Source organism: Pithys albifrons, chromosome 9, assembly GCF_047495875.1.
Source record: "Pithys albifrons albifrons isolate INPA30051 chromosome 9, PitAlb_v1, whole genome shotgun sequence".
Taxonomy (NCBI): domain Eukaryota; kingdom Metazoa; phylum Chordata; class Aves; order Passeriformes; family Thamnophilidae; genus Pithys; species Pithys albifrons.
The window spans coordinates 24,221,412-24,248,546 of NC_092466.1; the positions used below are offsets into that span (position 1 = coordinate 24,221,412).

Consider the following 27,135-nt stretch of genomic DNA (forward strand, 5'->3'; position numbering starts at 1 on the left):
AATATCTTCTGTTCTTAAGGATCATCACGGATCCTTTGTCATTCTCTCACTCTTTTCCTCTGCCCCTTTCTTATTTGCCTCCATTCCCTTTCAAAGTTGTATGTTCTACTGAACTGGAACTGTATGGAGGCAGAAGGTATTTTCTCAAACTGAAAATCCACTTGGCAAACCTAAAGGTTGTGGCCTTGTCATTAAAGTACCATGTAAATTGATAGTGCCCTTTAAATAATGCTATTTTAGGGAAAGATGCCATTGCATTCACTGGATAATGTATGGACTATAGCCCCCAAAAGTATAATTTAAAAGACATATATACTCTTAAATAGCTCTGGCTCATCTAAGGAATATGCAACAACAATAATATTTTGAGCATATATGAATAGCACACAGGTGGTGAACTGCCAAACACACCCTTGACAAGTTATCATGCAGAAATATAGGACAAGTATTTTCATTAAGTAGAGCTAGCCAAAAAGAAATAACTCTCTTATTGAAGGACCTCACAGTTATATCCCTTTGCTACTGTTTGCTGACAATGTCCACGTATATTCCTGTGAATTCAATTGAATGATAGACTATACCTGTTATTCTCCAAAGTACAGCCACTTGGGTATACCTGGAAAGTTCAGCAGCAGCCATGCAGCTAAAGAGCTGCTGACATTCATGGGAATCTGTTACAGCCATTCAATTTAGAAACAATTCTAGCTTCAGTGTCCCATGTGGTCTGAGACAGGGAGTTGTAGTTTGGCTTCAAAACCTGAAAATCCTAAATTCTGGTTTCAGTTCTGACTTTTATTGTGATTTGTGCCTGAAGATGTAATGATCTCTTAGAGATTATCATTAAAGTTCTGTAAAAGAAGAGGAATGTGGGAGACCAGATGTGACTGCATAAGCTCCCAGCTCTCTCAGAGACTTCAGCATCATAAAAGATGCTCCAGGCCCAAACATAGGCCAAGGTACGTCTACAGAGAGTAGAGGGTGAAGAAGTTCAGCCTTCTCAACTTTAACAACTGTCCAGCGCTTTGGGACTGGAACGACTCCTGGAGCTTTGAGCTCTGAGAGACACTGTCAGAGAGAACAAGCTGCCATCTTTCTGCCAAGAAAGTGCTGTGCTCTAATGTCTATTCATGGCCTTACTGTTGAATTACAGAAAACTATAGTGAAAATCTCCAAATCAAAGCTCAAATGGAAGCACAGGGCAGTGGGACCAATACTAGTTTCTGCTCCCAAAGTGTGATATATATTCCTGGATAAGTTAGTGGCCCCACATGCTGCAAGTGTAAATGATTTGTGGGTCTACTCATCCTTAGGCTGCTCTAGGAAATCAGGATGAAGCTGTAAAAACAAAGATCAAGAGAAGGATTGGAGTTTCATCATCTTGAAGTTTAGCGTTGAATCACACCATATTGATTCCATTTGCAATTGTGAACAGCAGAATATGTTAGAAATAGCATAATGTTTTAAGCCTAGTGCAAAATCATGTATAACTGAGAGGGTTTTATTCACAGGTACTTATACAAGTCTTTTCCCAGTTTAAGTGTCTTCTGAGTTTCACTATCAAACATGCATGAAAAATGAAGTCCACCTGAAGTTGCCTGAGTTTCTGTTGTTGGCTTTGTAAGGGTTTTTTCCCCCTTCACACAATCTCACGTGGTAGTAAACCAAACTCTGCTTCTACTAAGGTTCACCACAAGCTTACACAACCCCAAATTACCAAAACAAATGGGCTTTATTTACTAATGCTTTGCAAAGCATAGTCTTGACATTCATTCCTTGCCATTTCTCTCACTTTAAGTAAGATAGCATGTAGTTACCAGCAATAGCACTTCCCTCAGTTTACTTCAAAGGAAACTTTGATTCTTTATAAAGTAAACATTCCTGGCCAGTAGTAGTCTGAGAACTTTCCACTCTTATGGAATGAAGCACAATTTCTCTGATTTTATTTTTTTATTTGGAAAAAGGAAAACAAAATAAAATTTCCTTTTACTAGCTGCTTCCTTTACAAACTTTATTTTTTAATTGTCTTTACCCTCTATTTACCATTTAACAGTTTTTTACACGAGGTATTTCTAAGGCACAAAGTTGGTAGCATCTAAGTGTAGCACAGGACTGCAGCTAAAATAGTTTAGTATATAATGATGCCAAATTCTTTTCAATTTAATCATTATTCAGCCCTGAATATTGAGACCTGAGGCAAAAATAAATATGTTGAATTAAAATCATCAAATAAATTAAGCTATATTACCTAGTTTAGAGAGACAGGTATTGAATAACTGCAAACAAAAAGGAAAACTCACCATCAGAAATGATATATCAGCAAGTTAGGCAACCCCTACATTATGTTATTAGAACAACTAAAGTTATTTTTAATTTGTGAAAAAGGAAGAGAAAAGCCAGTTATCATAGCAAGAAAACAATAAAAATATTTTGATAAATAAAAGTAACAATGTTGTCCAACATGAGTGGCAACTACTAAAACATAAATTAAATGAATTTCCCATTGCTGCTTATGGAAAAATTATGCAGATTAGAATTTGATTAGGTTTATATCATGAGACTCAATTTGGACTTTTAATCTATTAAGCTACAATAAATGAGGCATCTGAATAGCTCCCCTGAGCAGCAACAGTAATAACCATAGCAGCCACTTTTTGCAATATGTATTCTGACAATGTCTTTAGCAGATGATTCCATGTCTTTAAGTACGATTACTTTGTAAGTCCTACAAAAATTTCAGGTGTTTGCAGTGAGGAAATGGATACATGCAAAATGCTTAAACAGACATTTTGTGATAATCAACATCCGTCACTCTCTTCTAGCAATATTGTTTTTTCATCAACTTGGACTTACTTACGCTCGACTTCATAGTCTGTGTGGGCTAAATAGTGCCAGCAGACTTGCAAATTACTCAAGCTGGAACTGAGCTGGAAACCTATGGTAAAATGTCATTAGGTTCTCTATAGGATGGGTCAAAACAAAAATCCCACATTCAAGGCTGTCTTGGGGATCAAAGCCTCATTTTATCAAAGAAATCTGATCCAAATTCCCAGAGCTGAGCTTTGAGACAGGTTGGATTCAGATCAAGACCACCTCTAATTTATCTGGCAGGTATGCTTCATAGTCCTCCTGCATACTTCCTAACTCTATTCCATTTGAAAGTATACAAAAGCTCCTGTCCCATATTATGCTCTATTACTCTAAGAAAGTAACTCTTCAAAGCCTGCTGACTAGAGAGCATAGTGTGCTCTTGTCCCATCCTGCCAGATTTCACCAAATCCTACACAATCTTTTAGCAGACAGGTTTTCCTATGCACATTGTCAAGTGACAGTATGCAGATGATTCAAAAAAATTAAAGCTGTATTTAAAAAATTTAAGAACTTAATTAAATTCCCATTGGGAAGGAATATAGGGTTTGTGTTCATGTGTGAATACATTTCCTTTAAAAGAGGCTTAACAGAGAATTTCATTCTGACACTCAAGTTTTCATCATATCTATACAAGGTTTTCTGCAAGCCAAATCTTTTTACCAGAAGTCCAAATCGAACATCATAAAGAGGAAGAAATAAAAAAAAAAAAATCAGTCATGCTCTTTGTCACTCAAATACCACCTTTTGTAGCACACAATTTCAGAGTAGCACATCTGTTAAAGATATCCTGGCAGATAACGAGTGAAAATGAGTATCAAATTGATTTGAACTATGCCAGTCTGAATAACACTAACTCAACCAATTTTTCCTTAGAAAGCACAATAAATTGTACACAGCCAAGTGCAGTTACCAATGTAAGGAATGTTCATTGCCTAAGCAGTACTTGTATACTTTTTCAAACAAAATTCTCTTAACTAAAAAGGATATCCTTGCACCAGTTTCATCAGAACTTTGCAAATAACATACAGGACCCTATTTGAAACACATATAAGGAAATAAAATCCTAGGGTTTGGAATATATTTTAAAAGCATGCATATCATCCCATTAGCATGATTATTTGCACTTTGGAATAATCAGTATTCATCATCATGGCTCGGTTTTGTGAACAAAGATTTGGGAAGGTCTCTCCACGTGGGTGTGCCCTTCCAGCCTGCGCAGTGGATTTTTTAGGTGAGGCACAGAGTGCACAGAACTGGCCCCACCCTTTAACTCCTGAGGTTCATCTGCCATGGCCGAGCAAGCTTGGACAGTGACATTGAAGTCCTCAGGACTAGAACCTACAGCTCCCAGTATTGTCAGGAGGTCTCTCATCCAAGTACTGACCAGGGCTGACCCTGCTGAGCTTTCGAGATCTGATGGGATCAGGTGTCAGGGTGGCATTTAACTGCCTTATCAGTCAGTAAAACTATCCCCATCATGCATGAAAAGTAGTAGGAAGGTAAGTACCTCCAGAAAGTATTTTCATAAAAGAAATGTCAATCCTCTGATACTGAACTTCACAGCAATGGCTAACACATCAAAACAGTCTTATACTCTCTTCACGTGTCACATATACATTATTCAACAGTTGATTCCAGTCTAAATATAGGTCTATCAAAACCTAAAATTGTCTAATTTATTGCAATTATTCTTGACTCTGCCTGGAAATAAACAAATGATGAATATTTTGCTTTCTTTCTACTCCTTTTTTTCCCACTATTAAAACCAATCTAAATACAAACTGAAGAGTTGTGGAATCAGGGTGAATCTGAAGTCTGTCTCTAATTGAGTTTTCTTGAGTGACACACCAGTAGTTATATATTAGCTACTAATAATATCTCGTGTTGGTACAACTGCCTGAAGAACAACAGTGGTACGACTGCTATCACTCGGTTTACTCAATCTGGAAATGTGGGAATCTCTGCTTCATTCACTGCAGTATCCAGGATCAAGAATGCAAAGAGCAACTTATGCATCTGATGGCCATTTGAGGGGGAAGCATATCCAAAGTATATGGTCAGCAGTGTAAATAAACAGATAATTTGCTCAGGTATATCAAGAAAAAAGGAATGGTATTCACAACACCAGCGAGGTAGAGCCTGTTCTTAAGAAGAAACTTTCATTGCTAAGTTTACACTATTTTGGCTCACTGTAAATATTAATTTTAAAAAGAAAATTAACTTCTTAGCATGACAGAATGAGTCATTATTTTATTAGATTTTTTCCTAAAATCTTTAAGGGTTTTACCTCTTACAGTTCAAATGTCTTTTTATATTTAAATAAATACCAGCAGAAGTGTCTCCACACCAGCTCCTTATCTATTTTATTTATATGGGATCTGAAACCCGTTACACTATCAAACAAACTGATAAAGACAGTGATCAGTAAAATGTAATTTGGTATTCTTTAAGTACTGAAAAGCAAGTGGCAATCATAAAACATATACCATGGTATTCAATCACAGTAGAGACACACTGAAAACTTCCAGTAGTTTTTGTCTTTTTTTTTTTTTAGCTTTCAGCATTATATTGACTACTTACTGCCATTCATACATCTATAAGCACTTTAACTTGCCTTATCCCTTATTACTTATTTCAGAGTTAAATGGGTTAATAAAAATGAAAAGGTTTACTTCCCTGTTTTAATTTCATTAATACCAATATCAGTGAAATTACTTTCCTTTCAACTAGAGGTTTTGGATATTTATGAGAGTCTTTAGTCTATTTCTTGTTTGATAGGATTCTGAAAAAACATATCCAATTTGCAATGTGGATTTGTGCTGCTATTGGGGTATTTTAAGAAGCTGATAATTTTGGGTAGGGCAAATCTAAAATATAAATCTACAGATAAATCTTAAAGTCTAGTTCCATTTGGCACTGTGAGCATATAGCCATTAAATAAATAAAACGAAATTCAAGACACATTCCAAGTGTTTAGAAGCACCCTTTGTCTATCTAATTCAGTCTACATCTGTCTCTCTCAGAATGGGAGATGTGTCCAGACACATGAGTTTACATTGCCATTAAAGAACTGAATTGAACATTTAGTTGAAGAGTTAATAATAATAATCAAATTCTCAAATGCGGAGAAACTTGGGAGACACAAATGTGGCATTGCATTTCTTGTGTAACCAGAATCACTTCCGTCTTGCAGGGGGAGCATTTTGAAATGTGCATCACAAGATACTTTGCACAAGCACTTCCCCACCTTTCTCCCATGACAGACTTCCCATTGCTTATCAAAGGGTAGCTCCTGTGGAGAAAGGAGTCAAGAGAGTACAAATCTTAGAGGAAAAGCTCAGGGAGGGATTGCTGTCCCCTGCCTCCATTCACTGATCTGCAAGGAAGAACAGAGAGATCTTCGCCCCCAGTCCCTACTCCCATGAAGATCTGGAGGGAAACCCCCAAAGTCCTTTCCACATTGCTAGCTACCAACTTGGTCTCCACACTTTAACGAGAAAAAATATGAGGCCTTTTCTTCCCTCTCATGAATTTTAAGTCTCACAGTGAGATCATCGACACTTATTGATGAAATTCAAAAACAAGAAGCCAACAATTTCAAGCTTTTAATAAAATTATTCTAAGGGCTAGATATAAAAATAAAGGAGATGAGTTAAGAAAGGAAATATTACCCTGCATGTCACATGTTTGGCTAAGAATATAGTGTAAATATAACATCAAATCTATGTTAAAAAACTCCATTAACATCGTATTTCCAAGGAACCTTTTTCCAAGATTTTGTTTTTCTATGAACTCTAAAGATTTGGTAGGCAATGAAATCAACCAGGATATAATAGTATATCTGAGATTTATATGCTTCCTTAGGCACTGGAAATAACAGAGTTGCTAAATTGGAGTTATATGGAAAAATCTTTTTTATATTTGTCCTCTGAAAAAGAGTTCACCAAAATATTATTTTAAACTGCTTGTAAAACACTTCAAGCCAGGGTAGATTCAATACATAGATTCAATAGGGATTTATTTTATACATAACTGAACTAATTTCCAAAAAGTTTGAAGTTCTTCCTGTACAGAAAGCTAGAACAGGAACAATCTGCAAATTATTGAGGATTTACAACAGATATATTTTCTAAAATACTCAGTTGAATATGCTGAACGAAATGGTTCAAGCACTTTTTCTGAATTTAATTTTGCTTACAGCACAGACTAGCTATTAGTCCAGTTCATCTGTCCTCAAACAAACAAGAAACAATCTCAAAGGCATTTTCTCAGCCCCCATATGACACTATCTGATTTCAGTGAAATCAATCATTCTTTTTTTTAACAGGATGTTTGGGTTTTTTCCAAATGTTTGCCTATGTTTGCCCTCATTTGGAAATTAGTTTCTGAATCACAGAAGCAAACTGACAGAAACTTAGCAGAAATAGGAAACCCTGTGCAGATATCCAATCTCATGACAGCCCTGCCTATGCATTTTAAAAAAAACACCCTGGAAAGTCAAACCTATAGAAAAGATATATGTTGTTAGAGTGTAGAGATACTTCCCTCACTACTAGCCAGTAATCATGCTCCTAAATCAGTATTTATAGTATTTGAGAATGAAAGGTGAATAGAAAATTTAAACAAGCAACCAAACTTCAAATCAATATGAAAGGTCCAATCTCCATTATAACTCTCAGAGGATGTATTTTGAAGCTCTATGGAATGTCTGCAAAAGATCTGGTATTATTGTGACATTACAGAAGTTTTATTTGCTCTTAAACTTGTATCTAAACAAGCCAATACAAAAATTAACATTAACTGCAATCTTATGGAGTTGTGTTGAAATAAATTATAATAGTCAGTCAAGAACAAAATTTATTTTACTTTCTTCAATAAAAAAATCCTATCATACCATATGCAAAAATAACAGACAGATTTTTTTCAGGTTTGGTTTGTTCAGATATTGAAAAGTGGCAAAAATATATTATTAGGAGCACAGTAGTATTGATTCTGGGCAGTTAAATGCCTCCCTGACATCCAATCCCGTCAGATCTCGGAAGCTAAGCAGGGTCAGCCCCGGATTAGTACTTGGATGGGAGACCTCCTGGGAAATGCCGGGTGCTGTAGGTTCTAGTCCTGAGGACTTCACTGTCACTGTCCAAGCTCGCTCGGCCGTGGCAGATGAACCTCAGGACTTAAACGGTGGGGCCAGTTCTGCGCACGCTGAGCCTCACCTAAAATCCACTGCACAGGCTGGAAGGGCACACCCACGTGGGGAGAGCCCTTCCCAAATCTTCGTTCGCAAAGTTTGGCCATACACATATACAGTATTGATTCTGAACAGCCCATTCTGCAGATATTGAAACATCTGAAAGGCTCTTGATAACCAGAAGCTTCAGGTTTTTAGAGACTGTCTGGGCTGCCTCAAATTTAACCATGTCAAACTTAAATCAACAGGTCTGTCCTGACAAAAGAATGCTAAGAATTTTGCAAATTTTATCCTAAAGCTGTCATAATTCTGCAACTCTCTAGCAGGAGTTAGATTACTGAATATTAAAGACTAGGATTTAACTGGAAAGAACACAAATCTAGCTTTCTCCTGTAATGCTATTAGACTGGTAAGGTCTGCTAGATACTGATGCTTTGTATCTCTTCCACACTAAAGCAAAACCAAAGACATTGATCTCTGAAAAAACCCACCACCTTTATGAATATAAATAACCATTTATTAAGCAAACAATACATAGTGAAGCAAAGAAAGATATCAGAATTGCACTCATGAGGCTGCCTGCTATGGTATGTAACTTCCAAACTATTTTATATTCCTGTAATATATTATCTATATGCTCCATTTTCTTGAAGTTATCTTCATAATCAAGATGCTATCACAAGTATCGTGGGCATTGGAACTATTTTTAATTTTCATTTAAAGAGCAGTTAAAGAAAGACAATGGATACACAAGATAATAAAGTAAGTGATTAGCAGCATGCAAATGACATAGGCTTAATGATAATACCCTGTTCTATTCTCCAAAGGGCTTGTCGAGAGAAACCCTTCCTACATGTGGTTGTGCAGCTAATGTGCCTCAGCCTACAATTACAACATTGCTGACACCATTAACCACTGAAACAACATTACTTCATGAAATCCTTGTTGTCTCATTAAATTGCAAAGGGTCAGGTAATTTGCCAGCATTGTGTGTCTACTTTTGTTGTGGGTAATTAGCAAGCATTACCCAGCATGGACTCCTACTGGGAAATAGTTAAACTGTGAAATATTAAAAAGAATTTTTTTATTTTATTTTATCGGAATTTGAAAGATTTAGAATTATAACCTCAACACAACTTTGCATTCAAGGAACCATGAAACACAGACCTTTTATACATTTAATGTCACACAATTTTATGGTTAGTTATTTTAGAAAATTAACTTCAAATTTTAAAAATTTACTCTTCTACAATTGGATCTAGATATGCATCCTCTTATGCAAATTAAAACATACACAGAGAGAGAAGCAAAGCACCTTACAGTATCTTAAAGTCTTACATATGGTTTCTTTAAAAAAAGTAAAGTTAAAACACAGAGATTGCTGTAGTACATTCTAATACTCATGTTCCCTTTCTTCTTCCTAAATGAAGCCTCATATCACCACTTAAAGGAACCTTGGTAACATTCACTATTGGCTCACACCTTGTCAGAGAGCAGAATGGCCTCTTATTCTTTAAATGGAAGTTTTGGAACATAAAACACATTCCAATAAAAGGGAACAGAAAATTATGAATTCATTAAACCACTTTGGTATCTTGTGCTATATATAATATTTATATTCCAACTACTGTAAAATATGCTTTAATATCTTTAGGCAACTATAAGAACTTAAATATTTATAAAATGGCTAAAGATAAAGTATTGCTCTCTTATTCCTACATACAGATGATGTAAGGCACGCAATCAAAGACAATAACACTTTCAACCCATTTGTCATCTTAAAGGAGCCTTTCAACTTCAGATCCCTTGTGTGCAATCTACGCAAGAGTTGTTGCCTACATAGGCAACTCCAGAGGAGTTTGCTCCTTAAAAACTACCAAGAGTGCTATACTTCATATAAAACAGGGTTTTCTGAAAATGGAGACAAAACTATAAATTTGCAGGCAAAACAGCTCCAAGTGGGGCTTCAAAATACTGCTGTATTTATCTCTGGGACATCTGGGAACAGGAAGCATTTTGATTTAATATTTCATAACATAGAGGCAATTGCTTCCTTGCCTGGTGTATAATTAATGCTCATAAAAAGAGTAGGGTCTTTTTATTCCTCAGCATCAAAAATGAACAAAATAGTACATCTTCATAATAAGTGGTTTGATTTCAAGATGTTGAACAGAAAATAATAATGAAATAGAGTCACTATAAATTTATAACAGCTTTGGGATGGGTAAATATATTTATAGTTTAAGTGTGGGATCACATATTTGATGTACTGTATTATCTATCACCTTTGCCTGGTTTTATTTTTATCTGGCTTAAGCAGGAGGTATCTTAAAGCAGAGAAGAAAGAAGCAGTTGTGAAGGCTTGAAGGTATTTGGGCTAGGACCTTACAGCAAATACTGAGAAATTGTGTCAGAGAAATGTGTCTCTCTAGCCATTCCTCAACACATTTTTAGTTTACAAGCAACAGGACTGAAAAACCTCTTTTCTTCAGTTTTTCTAGGAAAACTTCAAGAAAGATGGAAAACTTTCTGTGTGTAATTCTGGCAAGCAGCATTAGCGTCCAGCTGCAAGGAAAATACTAAAATGTGGAGGGTGCTGGGTGGACCTTGCCTGTTGAGGGTTTCCTGTGAAGACTGGAAGGCTGGCAAGGTCCTAACATGGCTGGTTTCTGCAGCACAGGAAAACTGTGAAGTGAACAGCCTCTCTCCCACTCAGTCTCTCTAGTTTATTTAAGTCCAAACCTTGCAAAGATCTGCACATAATCTAACTTTACACAGGTGGATAGTTTCACTGAAGTCAGAGAGATTTATGAACCTGTATAACATTGAGCACATAAGTTTTGGAACAAGCAAGGCATCAGATTGTAAACTTGCCAGGGTAAAGGCTGTATTTTATTCTTGTATATATCAGGACTATGACAACAAGCTCTTAATTCCATCCAGAGCCCCAGTGTGCTACCATAAAATAAATAACAGCTATCAGCTGATCCATCTAGTTCAGAGGATAAGAAATTATGTGCATGTTGAAAAAAGGTAATACTGAGTTATTTATCATAGTGACCTGGTCTTCAAAAATTGGACTATTTTTTTTTTGTGAGTAAATGGTGAAATGGTACATGTTCTGCTGACCTTTATCTCATTTGTCAGTTATTCATTTCATTACTTGGGATTATCAGTCTTTGTTTTGAAAAACAGTAATGAAACCAAACGAAAATATTTCAAATTCATTTAGTTAACCAACAATCAACAAACCAAGAAGAAAATTTTGTTAATTGGATTATTATTTTTGTCATTTGCAACAACCAATGATAACAAAAATACAAGGAGCATTCAGAAATATGCAGCATAAAAACATCCTTAATTAGGTGGAACACTACACTAAGCTTTCAACCCTGCAAACCAATAACTCTGATGTCAATGCAAAATACCATTTTTGCAAAAGTGACTGGTAGGACTGATAATGTCTAGGAGAAAATTTTTCAAAACATCTATGCTATCTTCAGGTATGACAAGCATTCTGCAGCTTAAAAGACATTGATATGCAAAGACACACAGGAATCTAAGTGTTCAAAAGAATAAAGCTGGTGTCACAGCTCACTTTGACACTTTAAAAAAACTACCCCATATCTTTCACATTTTGCCAGCACTATTCATTTATTTATTTTTAATATTACATCTGCATTTAAAATTCTACATTTACTCACAAGATTTCCTAAGGAGGTTAAGTAACTCCTAAAACTCTGCAATTATTTAGTGCCTGCTAAATAGAGTTTGATTGTCAGTATTTGAAAGTTAAGGCTCTTTATTTCTACACTTTCATGCAATATAACAAATTAAAAATTAGGAAATAGTGTTGGAGTTGCCACAGAATATTGAATTCCATAACAACCTAAAATTAACCTCATCTATAATTATAGAAAACTAGATTCTGAAATCTTAATTTTAAAACTTATAACCATAAAATAAGAGAAATAAGATCCAACATTCACTAAAAGCACGTCCTTCAGGAAAAAAACCCTATTGTTTTGAATTTATAACAAGTTTTTTCCAGCAGCATTATAACACAATTATCTCCAAAATTGGCACAAACCCTTTGCTAACAAAGGACTTCAGATAGTATTTATCCTTTTCTCTTTTTTAAGAAATTTCTCTCATTTTCAATCCTGATAATATGATTGTTGTTCTGTCTTTTCGCTAATATTTCAGAGACAAAGCAATCAAGAATTATTGATTGGTAGAGGTGAAAAAGAATATATTACCTGCAAGCACAACGGAATCTCAAATCCATTTTAATTCGAAATTTCTTGCAGCACCATGTGAGACTAAATCCACAAAAAATTGCAGTGATATAAGAATTAATGAGCTGATTGTAAAATTAATCTAATTAAACTTTGTGGTTGATTCAGTCCTTTCAGGCAAAGTTTAAGACAGCTCCAACAAAAGATGACGATGAAGTCACAAGGAACTGGATGAAATGAAACTAAACTTTTACAGGGTTATTTTAGCTTGTGCAATCTGTTACACTTGAAAGTCAGTGTGTAAAATTCCCAGTATATGTACTGGATTTTATAGAATTTTCCCCACCAGAATCTTGCCATGATATATGAGATGTATTGCCTAGGAGTTCATCCAATCTTTATGCTTTTCTCTTTATTCTTTCTGGTTGGAGGATCTATTCGGGGAACTGTGAATGAAGGCCCTAAAAAGATCTCTCACATGTTGAAATAGTGTTCCCAGGGAAAATTCTCATAAGTTGAAGTCATTCAGAAAACAGCTGCAATTGTTACTTTGCTGAAACACACCTATACTGCTGTACTGTGATCTGTCTTAGAATGTCTATGAACAAAATGTTTCTATAGAGCATCCCCTTTCTGTACTTTAGCCCTGCTTGGAGCTATAAGATCACTTTCCTTTATTGTTTAGTAAGTGTTTTTTAATGAAATGTACTGTTCTTATTATATAGGACTCAAAATAAGATCTAAATCACTATCCAATAAAAGAAAATTATTGAGTTGGATATCTAAAGTTACTACCCAGAGGCTACTCTGGTACAGTATTTATAAATCTCTAAACAGTTAGGCATAATTGTCTTTCTGGGTTTAGGGAAGAAAGCCAGATAGCAGTTTTAGTTACAACTGAAGATAAATATTTTGTGCTGGGCCCTGTTCATCTGGTGGATAGAAGAATAAGTAAAATTCCCACAGTGTAATACTCTTAAAGAAAAAAACAAACAAACAAACAAAAAACCCCAAAGAAACACAAAACACTAAATGGAATAGTCCATAGATGCTACTTGAAGAAGAAAGGATGGAAATGACAATAGAGTGAAGGAAAGCAAAATTACTGGAGGCCTCCAAATGTAACTGCCAAGGCAGAGTCCATCCCATACTCAATATTCCCGGGTGCTTTGGAAAAATGTTATGCCTGAGGAGCACAAGTGCTTAACATGGATCCAATATTCTCTGATCTTCTCTCCAAAATACTTCTTGATAAAATAATATCAATTTGTATTTGAGGGAGCAGAATGAGAAACAGGAAGGACAATAAAAACAAATCCCCAGGACTGAAGGGTGACCTTTTTTCTCCACCAGAAACACACCTCTTCACAAATCTTTCTAGGAAGACAATCAGCCTAGATCTATAAGGGGAACTTCAAGATAAAGACAGGGCTTTCTTGTCACAAATAAGACACCTGGCTGAGTTTATGAGTAATTTTGTGAAGAAGTGGGCCAAGCTCTGACTTGACAATATTTTGTATTTCAAAAGCTGAGCTATCTTAATGAAAGTGATATTTTGCTGCAGCTTCAGTGGAATACACTTTGGCCTTTCTGTCCCTGGAATCTAGGTCTCCCAAAGGCAATAAACTGCCCTGATGATTTCCAGAAGCTCATTTTCAGGACATTGGAATAGACACCCCTAACCTCTAGCAAACCTACAAAGTTCCCCAGTCAGCTTTGAAATGTTCAGTGCAGACAGCCATGAGAATGCTTTCCATGTGAGAACTTTCAACAGCACAGTTCCAGTTTGAAAGAGCTTCTTGTTCTTTTTGAGTAGAATTACTCATTTTCTCAAAAGGACACCAGCAAATCCTTCCAGAACAGTTTGTAAGCTTTTCCTTCTAAGGAAGATAGCTTGTTTACACTCACAGTTCTGTATAGTCATGTGTTTGGTTCTAAGTTCATAGACAGCTGATGACAAACATAGATTTGACAACTTAGATAGTTCACTGCCATCCACTCTGGGTACTCCAGAGTGCTTTGTAGTTCTGGTCCACAAGTCCCTAGTTGGAAAGCGTATGTTTGGATGGATACAGAGGGGTTGCCCTGTGATGAGTGCCTATGACTGGAAGTGACTTCCATGTTAAAGTAGATGATAACGGTGAGGCTCTGGGTAAAAGGGAATGAAATCCCCAAATTTGTGGATTCTTTTTCTGCTACCAGGTTAGAACAAAGGAGATATAGACCTAGCCCTGTACTTCAGTACTGGTGAATGATTATGGCTTATATGATGGCTAAATAAATTTGCATCCTGCTTTTTATGGCACACTTTCTTGTGCTGGTGTCATCTTTTGCCAGATGCTGGTGTGAAATAATCACAGATACAATCTGGGAAGATCCTTGTGCATTTAATAACCTACGAACTAAATGACTGGGTTTTTTTTTTCTTTTTCAGAGACATAAATATAAATTATAGATCAGGTTTTCGTATGAGATTCCACTACTTAGTGAATACATAATTACATATATATGATATTACATATTTATTTAGAATAGCAAGGATAAGATTATACTGCTAAATCCCTTGCCAAAAATCTTACTTTTTAGCCTATACATTTCTCAGACTGCTCACATATTTTGCTTTTTTCTTCTTTTCAACCCACTGTCACTCGACATTCTGCCTCACATCCAGATTTTCTAATGTCAGTGTTTCTGATGATCAGTAACAGGAGTAACAGAAAAGAACAGCACAGAAGATTCAAAGAATAGTGTTGATGTCTTAATTCAAAATCATATACTAAGATCTAGAAAAACCCATATTGGCAATACTTAAGGTTTGTACCAATTAATGTGTTCAGGACGACTATGTCAAGCAATACACAGATGTAAAATGACAATTTACTCTGGAAACAAAGGTACCTACTTGCCAGTAAGAAGCTGTGAGGTTGTTCTAGAATGCTGCTTGTTGACCAGCAAAAGTTGAATTGTCTAGTTTATATAATTGTCATGATAGTTGTGTCCACCATATGTTAAAGCTAAATTTCACAGAGAAAAATGTCATGGTGCATATAATTTCTAATGAAGTTTGTGCTGTTTACTGATCTAACTGCTTCTGACAGTCTAATCATTGTATTCAAGGTCTTTCAAGAAAATTCCCTGCACTCAAAGGAATGCAACCAATTCAGCAGTTGTGGATATCATAAGCAGAGAATTTACTGGGAAGGTAATTATTTTCTGAAGCAACTGGGCTTACAAAAATCTCTCCTTAGTCATTGCTCTTAACTAAAATAGGCTGCTGGTTACCTGAAGAAATTTACCTGTTGATAATATCTTAGAATGTGCTAACCTATTTTTTCTCTATTTCTTTGCATCACCAACACTGAACAGAGCTAAAGGGATTTGGATCATGGCCAGTGTACACTTCTTGACCTATAGGGGCTTTTGCTGTAGCAGCGACCTGGGTATTATAGATTCATAGAACAATTCACTTTGGAAGGGACATCAGAGGGTCTCTGGTCTGATTTTGTTCAAAGCAAGGTCAACTATGAGGTCATATCAGCTTCTTCAAGGCTTTATATAGTCAGGTCTCAAATACCTCTAAGGATGGAGGGTAAAAAATTACAGGTGTTCATGGGGTGCATAAGACTATAAATTGATAGGTTTTTCCATCCACATTGAGGGGTGGTCTAAGATCCTGTGTACTCCCAGAAGGAAAAATACAACTTTCAAGTGCTGGAAATGTCTCTAACCTCTGTGCAAAGACAGAAGAAGGAAATTCTCTTGGACTGCTCATGCTTAAGATCAGATTCTATTTCTTGATTATTTTAATTGTGTATCTGATAGGAGACTGTGAGAGGTCCCTCAAAGAATAGCCACTAGCTTGGTAATGGAAGTAGAGTTTTGGTTTTGAGATACAGAATTTCAAATTCCATGTCTAAATGTGCAAAACAGGAAACTTCCGTGACTGTCTCTCACTTTTTCAACGAGTTTCCTAATCATAATTTATCACACTCTGAGCAAGTCAGTCTCACAAATTTATAAAGGAAGAACTCTAAAATATTTGGAGTTGTATTACTTTCAGGCCACAGATAAAACCTTTTAACACTCATGGGACTGAAAAAAACAAACACTTTCTTCCTCTTCTTCTCAAACCTCCATTTTTATCCAGACAACTGTCCAATTTGACTTTGAAACCTTCAAACTTTTACTTTGCTGATACAATTTAATCCCAGTATTAAACTCCACTTTTTTATTGCCGATTCTAAGAAGGAATTTTCCATAGTTCAAGTTCTCATACTCAAAAAGTTACACTGCTGCCTCTGTTTTTTGGCTTATAATTCCTATTTCCTGATTAGAATGTTTAGCAGAAAACTTGAACTTCATCTTAGTTCTCATGGTCCTTGAGGGAAAACTATCTCTAGGTCAGGCTCACGGGGAAACTGCAGACCAAAGCACTATCTTTTCCACACCTACATTTATAGCAGAGCTAAATCCAGAGGGAATATTTACTGCAGCAGTTAATAGGTTTATCAAAGGTAGGACTTGAGCTACATAAGCTGCAAGACCCTTCAGGGATGGGAAGATGATTGTTTTTACACTGATGGTCTTTGCCAGGATGCTTATGACTGCTTTGCAGCTGCTTTGCACAGTCACAGATGGTGTAAAATAGCCTTTGGCTACCTATGAATCAGTCCCCTGCTCTCAGAAAAGACTGAAGGATTTTGTTCAGCATCCTTAAATGGGATGAGTACATGTCAAATTATGAGAAGAAATCAGTTTTGAGTTAATACTAAATGGCTTCTTGCGCAAGAAGGCACCAGAGCTGTAAAGAAATGTTAAAATTCTTGTTCATTTTATTTTTTTTGCTTGTATTACTCCAACTTGTAGTTTCCCTGTGGTTTCAATGTGTTTTACATAAAAGAAGAAATCTTGTTAGACAGAAACTTCAGGTATTTCAGAGTATAAGTTATCATTGGCTATATAACAGCAACTGCGCCTGTAAGAAAGCCACCATGAGAAAGTGATGATTTTATATATTTTCTAGGAAAATTTTAAAATGAGAAAAAATGCCAGTTTCATGTTCATTCATTTTTCCTTGAAGAGATGTGCTTTGTGATGTAGCAGAGAAACTATGTGACTGTCCCTTTAAAAGCCATCATTCCAATCAGCAGGTTTAACTGTCAAGCAAGCTGATGTAGGGCTCTTTGAATTACTGAGTGAGGGATATTCTTCCTGCCAGGTCCTGTCCCCTGTAGGCACTGCAGAGAAGTATTATAGGGCAGTCCTTACCTTGGGAATTAGCCTGCAAGACCCCAATGCTGTCATCAAACTGCATAGATTTGATGTTGAGTGACGCCAAGATGCATTCCTTGTCCTGCAGCGAAGCATCATCAATATTATTCTGATTGGCTGACAGGATAACGCACATGTCGCAGAGGTTGATGTTGACAGCCCTTAAATCAGCCCGACTTAATGGTGTACCCTTCGGCACAGAGAAAAAAAAAAGGGGGGGGGTACAGAAGAGGAAAAAAAGAAAAACAAATTAAAGATTGAGAAGGAGCTTTGGGAAATCATTTAACAAGTATCTTTTTTATGCTCTGACATTAAGCTGGTCTAACTATGTGCCAGGGAATAGGAGATGTGTGCTAATCTAAAGGGTAGTTGGTGCTGATGGCAGCATTTTAGGTTCAGTCTCAATACTCAGTCAAGCTATTACTAACAAACAAGAAACAGGAATAATGCCAGCATTCTACATCTCATCGGTGACTTGAAATTGTCTTGATTTAAGTTGCTATCATGTGGCAACCTCTGGCGCTCTGAATATAACAAGGAGGGTTTTTTAAATGTCTATTTATCTACTACCAATTCACAATGGTCTTGGGGAAAAGAACAGCAATTTAAACAGGAAAGCATTATGTGTCCTACACATTTGAAATGCAATCAGGATAAAGCTATTTTTTTTCTACCTAAAGCAATACACAGAAAAGGTTAATCCTTTTCAAAGCACGCTTTTGGTGCTTCTAGAAAGAAAACACACTGATCTTCAAAGCTGTGTGATTAAACCCTTTGAAACAGAAACAAGACTTTATCCTAATGGGCACAAGTCATGCAATGTTCCCTGATCCACAATTCTTAATCAGAAAACACAATCATTAAAATGAAATGTTGTGGCAGTCTGTGGATTTTTTCATAATTAACAAAACTGAGACATGACATTTAACATGATATGTTTTGTTTAAAGATAAAACTTGCCTTCCACATCCAACAGTCCACAACTGTAGTTAAGGAATATTAAGTCTATGTCATCAGGGCTGTAAAGTCCAGGAAAAAGTTGGGGGATTTTGTTGTGGTTTTTTTTGATTTTTGTTTGCTTTTGTTTGTTTGTTTTTTAATGGAAACTAGATTCTGCTCTGCTGCCTCACATGGTTTGGTACCCAAGGACCCCAATGATGAGGAGACATAACTGTCTCTTTGTCACACAGTGGCTTTCACAAACCAAGTCAAGACTCTACTCTTCCATCTCCTGATCATCCATGGTGAATATCTCCTGAAATACACTCAGAATATTCAAAGCAAAAGTGAATTTAAAATTCACGGTGTGAAGAAGGAACTCAATTCTTATTCAGTGACTGCCATGTAGTCTTAGACACCAGCTGAATTGTTCCATGTTACTTTCAATAATTTAAGACATGAAACCTTGTGAAAAACAGTACATAACAAACAGATATGATTTCATTATCAACTGCACAAAAAGTTAGGATATTATTATTCCTGCCACCTTAATCCTGCCCTTTGTGCCTGTACTGTACACCAAGTGAAGCAGGATTCCTGTGGGGGAAAACAGTATGCAATCGTAATTAATTAAATGCTTGCTCCTAATGATTTCATGCAAAGGGACAGAATTAAGGCTGCCTGAGGATGCTTAAAATTGGCATTTGCCTACTTTTTAAGAGTTACTCAGCAGCTTAAAGGCTTCTTTTAATTCGGACTTCAAATTTCCACTTTTTTTTTTTTTTTTTTTTTTTTTAGCCAGAACAAATGATCTTATATTTAGTTGTAACCACATCTCCATCAGATATTAACAGCAAGTTTTACCTTGTGAAACAAAGCACAGATAAGTTGGAAATGAGTTTAAGTGGCCTCCCTTCAACACATGGTTCCTATCAGTATAATCTTAGAATTTTTACTAGATTTTCAAATTGGTATAAGTAGATCAGAATAATGCTGCTGTTTTTAACTTTGTATCACCTTTTGGAACCACATAGGCTGGAAAAAAGAATGGGAAAAGCAGTAATGAAGTCAGTGTGGTCTTCAACTCCCTTGATTACTGTGTCAGATACGATTCCTTTATATAATTCTGTATTTTTAAAGGTGCATCATCTAACTATTTAAGCTGTTTAAGTCAAAATTAGACTAAAACTATTCTAAATTATGGTGTAAACTGGGGAAAGTAAAGGTGGTGTACATTTCCTTAGTGCCTCTTCAGAAGTCAGAATCAAAACTTTATAAAAATGCATTATAATAACAGATACACATTATATATTGGAAGTAGCAGCTGAATTATATTCTGCTCCATAGTTCAACAGTATTCTGATTCCATAGTCATTAGGTCTCACAGTGACTAGAATTAAAAGGGATTGGCAGAAAGAGAAGGATATTAACTGACCAAATCTGATATTGACACTATTTTTGTGACAGCAGAGAATCTTCTGACACCATCTGTTGGATCAGGTTACAGAAAAAAGCCAAGGGTTAACACTAAAACTGCATTTACAGTAACAAAGACCCGCAGACTGAATTAATCAAAAAGTGAAGACAGTCCTTTCATTCTATAGCTATTTTTCCAAATATTCAGTTATGGTTACATCCATCATTAATTTATTTATCTTAAACTGCAGAAACATAATTATTAAGATCTAGCAAACTCATAATTATTCATTCTGAAAAAAAAATCTAAACTATCATACAGAGCATTCTCTTTCATATTTATACTATGAGCTGGTTTCTTTCCTGTCTGTCGTTTATAGCTACGGCCACCTAAGATCACTAGCTTGGAGAGCTTCATTTGTTAGTCCTGGAACCCTTGATTCTACAGTTTGGGCACATGAGCAAATGATAATGATATATAAGAGCAACAGGACTTTTGATTTGTGGTTTTAGTGGACGTGCTTACCAAAATCAATGGGAGCTTTTCATTGATTTAGAAAGGGTCAGTGTTTTGTTGTATACTTCCATACATGAGTACAGCAGGACTCTGAACTGAAATGCTATGGCAGTGTTCCTTATAAAGAGGTCCAGTCCATTGAAGGTTTTTTAAGTACAGATAGCTATTACATAGATAGAGTAACTATAATTTTTTTCAAAGGTTTTGTTGGTATAAATACATACATAATGTCATAAATAACTACTGTCATTCTGTCAGGGAAATCACAACATCAGAACGGGCTACATGCAGTGCACTACAGTGAATGTTCGATACATAACATAGCTAATACTTGTGATAGCAGCTGAAATTCATCCGATGAGGATGACGAGGAACCAAACACTGCAGCAAATATCTTCTAATAAGGTCTCACAGGGCTCTGTTTTTATAGACACAATAAAGGGAAAAATCTAAGTCCTCAGGCCTATAAGTAGACAAAAGTAAAAAAGCCTAAGATCAAAGTCAATACGAATCTTTCCAGTTGGTGTCCTAAATAACAAAATATCAATAATATGGCTTTTGAACTTACAGGCAAGATTGAAACCTTGGGGAAGTTATGCAGTGTCTCCCATTCCCTTCTCAGGTATTCAAGTGAACCCACAAACACAATGTGCTTGAGTTCATGGTAGTGAAAGTTGCTGGCTCGTAATGGCATCACTAAATTTCTTAATCCAATCAAAGCAGATTTAACATCCCCAAATATGCAAACGACTACATGCCCACTTAAAACTGTCATCGCTGCTTCACTTCGAGTCTAAAAACAAACAAACAAAACAAAACAAAAAAGACAGGGAAAAATGAAACAAAAGGAATCTTAAATCATATATTGAGTTTAAAACCAGGAGAAATACAACTGTCAATATTGTACATGCACAAAGAAGTAGTTTGATAAGAGCTGCTCATTTTACCCTTATTTATCACTCATTAAATGTGCTCAGAAGAAGATAATTTCATTCCTGTTTGCAAATCCTTCCACATTCAGGAAGACGTTGTATTTGACCAAATTCTTGTCTGGTGTTTACACCAAAGTTTCTACATGTGTGAATTGTGGCTGTGGTTATAATCAAAACACTATGGGTTTAGCTAAGCACAGAATTTGACCTACTGCATATTCAACCAATAGGATTATAGAAAAGAGATGCAAAACCATGCCCTTGCTGATGAATCACTAGTTGGGGTTATTTCAGGACCAATTTGAAATGGAAAATCTGAGTGTCCAATGGTCATAAAAGGGTTTTGTGGTATTACTTGGATCTTGTGAATTGAGGACCATAGTCTCTCAAAGTTCTTATTTTAGGACAAGCTGCTGCTACCCTGAAAAGCAGTCAAAGAGTGCTCTACACTGCTCCACTTTAATATGGATGACCACTATACTACACAGAGCTCCTCTCAGTAAGAAATAAATAGTGCAAGATTATAACAAATACTAAATTTTCTGGCCAATTGAACTTGTTGAACAGATAGAAGGAAAAAGGTGTGATGGTGAATATTTAAAAGAATTCCAAAATTATCTTCTTGCCTGAATGATAAGAATAAATTTTTGCCCCAATTTCATCATTTGTTAGGTCAGTTGAGCATGAAACTCAAACAATAAGATGATTAAATACAGTCACAAGAAAAAAAATTATCTTAATTTCTAGAGCCAGTCTTAGCATTGTTGTATTCCATCAGGTATCTGGAGATCCAGTGATATCATATTGCCAAGAAGTTGTACACTTAGTATCATTAGACAGAAGATTTGCCAATGAACAAAACTTAGTCAGTGGCAAATTTTCCTCTCACTTATGCAAAGTATATGTCCTTCTTATAAATTATGGAAGCCTGGTAATGTGCAATACAGATTGGAATATGCAGCAGATATTCTCTGTATGTAGGAAGAATGGGAGCTCTGATTAGAGGTTTTCTCAACAGTTAAAAAATGCGAGTGCTTTCAATTTCTTTAGGGGAATTACATTGATTTTCGTACAGCTTGACCAAGAGAGTCATCTTGGCCCTTCAAACAGCAGAAGACATGAATGAATCCTCTCATTTAAGTTGTCCTGTGCCTCTGCCAAAGGAATACTCTGAGTTTACAAGTCAGAGACCAAGTTTTGAAAGCAATTATGCAAAAATATCACTTTATAGTCACTGATCTGTATGTAGCCATGTACATTTGACTGTATGGGAAAAAACCCCTTCTTTTACCACCAGATACTGCTCAAATGTCTCAGCGCCAAAACAGACCTTGGGCAGAAAAGTGAATTATTTTCTGACTGAGGTATCACCAAATATCAATTAGAAGATAACTTGGGAAATTCCATCACCTTCAAATTGTGCACTAATTTCTACTTGTGTGGTCACTAAAAGGACAACATTAAATTTGCATGCATATGAACGTAGACATACATTGTGGACTGTGAGTTTCAAAAGGTGTAGGGAAGCATTTTGCTGTCAGTGTCTTTATTGGTGATGATGCACGAAGCAGAAAGAACCTGCACAGACTTGCAGATTCATAGGCTGATAGTGAAAAAAATAACATGGCATAACTGAGAGATGATGATTGATGCATTCCCCAGCACCATTTTTGAAGGAACACTTTTCAAAATGGGACAACATGTGAAGTGTGTCAGCTAAAATGTGCTTATAGCATGAAGGCAGATTTCTACCTCCATGTATTACAGAGTATTGTACAACAGGGCTGCCTCTCCTTGCCTATTGATTACATACAAATGCATACTATTTAACACTGTTCAGCCAAACTCTATCTCACAGCTCCAACTCTAGAATTTGGAATTTACTTGCTTTACTGTTTAAACACCGATATTGCAATTCCAGGCAATGTCACAGTTATTATGGAAAGCCCTGAGGAGAACTAGTGACAAGCTTTTAACCCCTGATAAAATAACTGGGGCTGTCACCATCATTGGCTACACCATGCCACAGTGCAGGAAAATCTATGAAAGCAGGCTCAGGAAAAGCTTTATGAAGTGCGACAAAGTGAAGATCCACCAGGGAGTTCATTTCAAATATAATCAGTTTTCTACTTGCTACTCTTTGGTATGAATACCTGAACACAAATGGCACAAACTTTCAAAACAGACTGATAGGCCTAATTACTTTTAAAGACTTGAGTCAGTTTGATGGTTTTCCCAGTCAAACGAATTCAACAAACATAGACCAGGCTCACTGCAACATACTAGAAAGTCAGAGTAGTAGCACTGCTTGCTTTGGCCTGTTTGGGCATATTGAAATATTGGGAATTGAGAGAGGTTTTAAGAGAGCAAAATTAGTAAATATTCAATTATAATAATTAATAAAACTTCAATAAATAAGAGATAATGCAAAGTAACACTAGCCTGTGTTAGAATCATTACTGCCTTGTGTAAAGAGATAAATAATGTATGTAAACATTTAAATATTTCCAATCTTAATTCTCTAAAAATTCATACCAGATACACAAATTTCATTTTATGAAAAAGAATTTCTCTGTCTTGGATGAATTTTTATTGTTGCACTTGGCATAAAGATTTATTGGTTTCATCACACTGTGCTTCTGATTCCAATATGCTGGATTTCATAATAGTAGAGACTAACTTATTAGTCTATTAGACACCAGTTCTTGAAACCTCTTTTGAAACACAACTCATCATTAATACCTACCAAAATGACCTTTTCAATGTCCTTGGCTGGACACCAATGAAACATCCCTGTAGAGTCATATTTTTTCACATTGGCATCCATATTGTCAATCTGCTCGTTGCCAGGAATTAACAAGGGGTCATGCCTGGGGAAAAAACAAGTTGAGGACAACATAAATGGAAAATATTATGAATTATGGATGGAAAGATATCCCAAGAGCTGTGTATGAACAAGGGTAAAAGTAAAAAAAATGAAATGTATTTGCACTGTAATATACTTGCAATTAGGATATTTTAAAACAAAAACTGAATAGAAAAGTTAATTTTTAAATTTTGGGTGCAGTTTCAAAGATTTTCTATACTCTTTCTATACCAATAACCATTTAACTGATAGCATTTTCTGAAAACGTATTTTTTTTTGTTTCCAGTCCCATCCCCCTGAAATAAATGTTGGAGTCAGTATAGGCATCTGCAATGAAATAGAAGGGATAGGAACAGAGCCCCATGCTGACTGACTGGCATACGTATGAAAAGCCAATTACTTGCTTTTACCACATACAACTTCTGATGTGATGCTCTTCACAGTAAAAGCTTTAACAGGCTGCACTTTAAATATTTTAGCAATTTGCCCAATCATATTTTGCTTTCCCAAACTGAAGCCCTTTAAAGATTCAACAGTATGTCATTTTAGAGCAGACTGACTAACAAATGCCCACATCTGGAATACATGATTTTAATACCAAACAACAATGTCCATTTTCTCTGACAACTCTACCTGTGATAACCTTCTAAGTGTTTTTGCAGCAAAATTTTAAAGCACAAGGCTCTTCAAAGGAGAAGCAAATGAAAGACATTTTTATAAACTTGCTCTCCAACTATATAGGTGCATCTGAGCACAGATACGTACAGTTCTTTAATTTATATGCTAAAATCAAACATTAAGCTAAGTACTAAGTGCTAAGTACAACACTCTCAGATGCCAGTGAGGACCCCTAAGTGACTGCATTATACAATAGCATTAGGAGAATCATGTTTACAAGGCACAGGGTAAACTGACCCTAAAATCTGACATTTAAGGAGGGAATAAAGCTTTCTCTGGAAAGCCATAGTCTTAACCTCAGGTTTTTGTCTTGAATGCTTGAAATATCCTGATACAAAATTGTAACATTTTAAGGAAGAAAATATCTGCAATGTATGAATGGGAGAAGTACTCTGAGACAGGTATCCAAATTTTAAACAACTTTGCTTTTTGAAGCCTGTTAAAGAAACGCCCATGTTGTCTGAGCTTTTAAAATTTCCTGCTTTTAAAGCATTTGAGCCAGCATATGGTAGTTGGAATCTCTCTTCTGCTTCGTCTGCTAAAGCAGACTGTGAACACATTGTGTGATCTAGGTTAATTTACCCTGAATATAGTATGGTAAGTTACTATGCAACCAATAGTTATATTTGCATGCCTAAGAAAGCTATAATCTTGAATTCCAACAAGTTGATTAATTAGTGTAATTTTATGACCACTGATTACAGATCCATTGACACCAGTAGAAAAGTCTTACACATTTCACTTGAACAAGGTCAACTCCACAGAAACTTTCTCAAAAAACATTGAGAAAATACTAATACAATGCTCCATTTAAACCAGAATCTTTTGATGCTTTAATGCATTGCATAGCAAAGGCATAAGTCAGACCCATTTAGAAAAAAAAGAAACGCTATGTTTTCAAAGTTGAAACTGGCAGCAGAGAAGTCTCTAGGGGATTACCTGGAGTCTCTGACCCTACCCCAGGTTTAATAATGACAGGCCTTGCATAACTGTGCTACCTCGTTTGTAAGAAGCAGAGATGTAAAAGCTATACCAAAGCAGCTTGTTGTGGGGGTTTGGTTGAGGGTCTTTTTGTGGGGCTTTCTTTGTTTGGTTGGGTTTTTTGTTTGGTTGGGTGTTTTTAATTTCTAGAAAAAATATCTAGATTCTACATTTTCTTACTCCATTTATCAACAAGCTGCCGCCATGGTAGTTTTGACTGAGAGCTAATTGCGATGCTGTTCATCGGGCATTCCCCATCTGCTCATAGTTGCATGTGGTACAATTAGGTCTGGAACTGTGAACACAATCGCATTTGAAGCTTCTACCAATGTTCAGACAACATTTAGGGGTGCTCTGTCCTAGCTATTTTTTCTAATGGAATGCATTAGCTATGTGTTTCAAAATAAGAAAGTTTGCCAAAAGATTAGGAGTCTTCAAGAGTTTCCAATAAGAAATGATTTCCTTCCCGTTGCTTTGGGGTTAGGGCCTTTTCCCCCCAGGTAGTTCTTGACTAGTTTTCTAAAAGAGCAGGAAACAAAAACGAAGTTCACTGACAAAATCACCTTCTTTTCCTTTCAGAATTCAAATGCATATAAGAACGAATTTTCTTTTCCCCCAATCATTCATCAGAGAAACTATAATAAATAATTTTTAAAAAATGGCACATTCTCATTTCCTAATCAGTGGTTTTTTTCTTCTCTGAGATATAAAAACCAAATAAATCACCTGAAGCTTTAACACAAATGAGTATTTAGCACTAATCTAATCCTAGTCACAAAAACAATTCACAAAAATGATACAAATTGAAAGGAATGTTATAAAAAAGCAGGTGGTAACAGATGTTTGGCATCTAATTATGGTCAACTGCCTTGAAGCTTGAGGCAATTTTTAGAGCATGAGTGCTTAAAGCCTAGTATAGTTCTTTTGGGCTTTGCATCCTAAAAGGGAATATTCTAAGTAGCTTGTGGCAAAGGTTTGCTAGAATATCTTAGGTTGAAACATAACTGGGATATGGAAAGAAAAAAGAATGTGAATTGTCACATATAACTCCTTGTTGAAGTTTTAGGTATCAAACCGATTTAAAAAAAAAATCTTTGTTAGTTTCTTTTTAATCAATACATGGATCTGTTTACAGTATAATAAAGTGCTTGGACACTCTTTCACTGCTTGGAGTATAGCAAGGGGGAACTTTAAGGAAAGCAAACAGGTTGGGACACTCAACAAGAAAGTATGCTGAG

The 27,135-nt window shown here is 35.9% G+C and overlaps 1 protein-coding gene across 33 annotated transcripts in view; it reads right to left on the minus strand.

Moving 5' to 3' along the window:
• KCNMA1 (potassium calcium-activated channel subfamily M alpha 1) overlaps window positions 1-27,135 on the minus strand; it is a 430,172-nt gene that overhangs the window by 29,341 nt on the left and 373,696 nt on the right. For all 33 annotated transcript variants that reach the window (XM_071563747.1, XM_071563746.1, XM_071563758.1 and 30 more), the window contains 3 exons: window positions 24,119-24,242; window positions 21,009-21,233; window positions 17,566-17,758 (listed from right to left, as the gene is read on the minus strand). In XM_071563747.1, coding sequence (XP_071419848.1) covers window positions 17,566-17,758; window positions 21,009-21,233; window positions 24,119-24,242 — 542 coding nt within the window. The remainder of the gene's footprint in view (window positions 1-17,565; window positions 17,759-21,008; window positions 21,234-24,118; window positions 24,243-27,135) is intronic.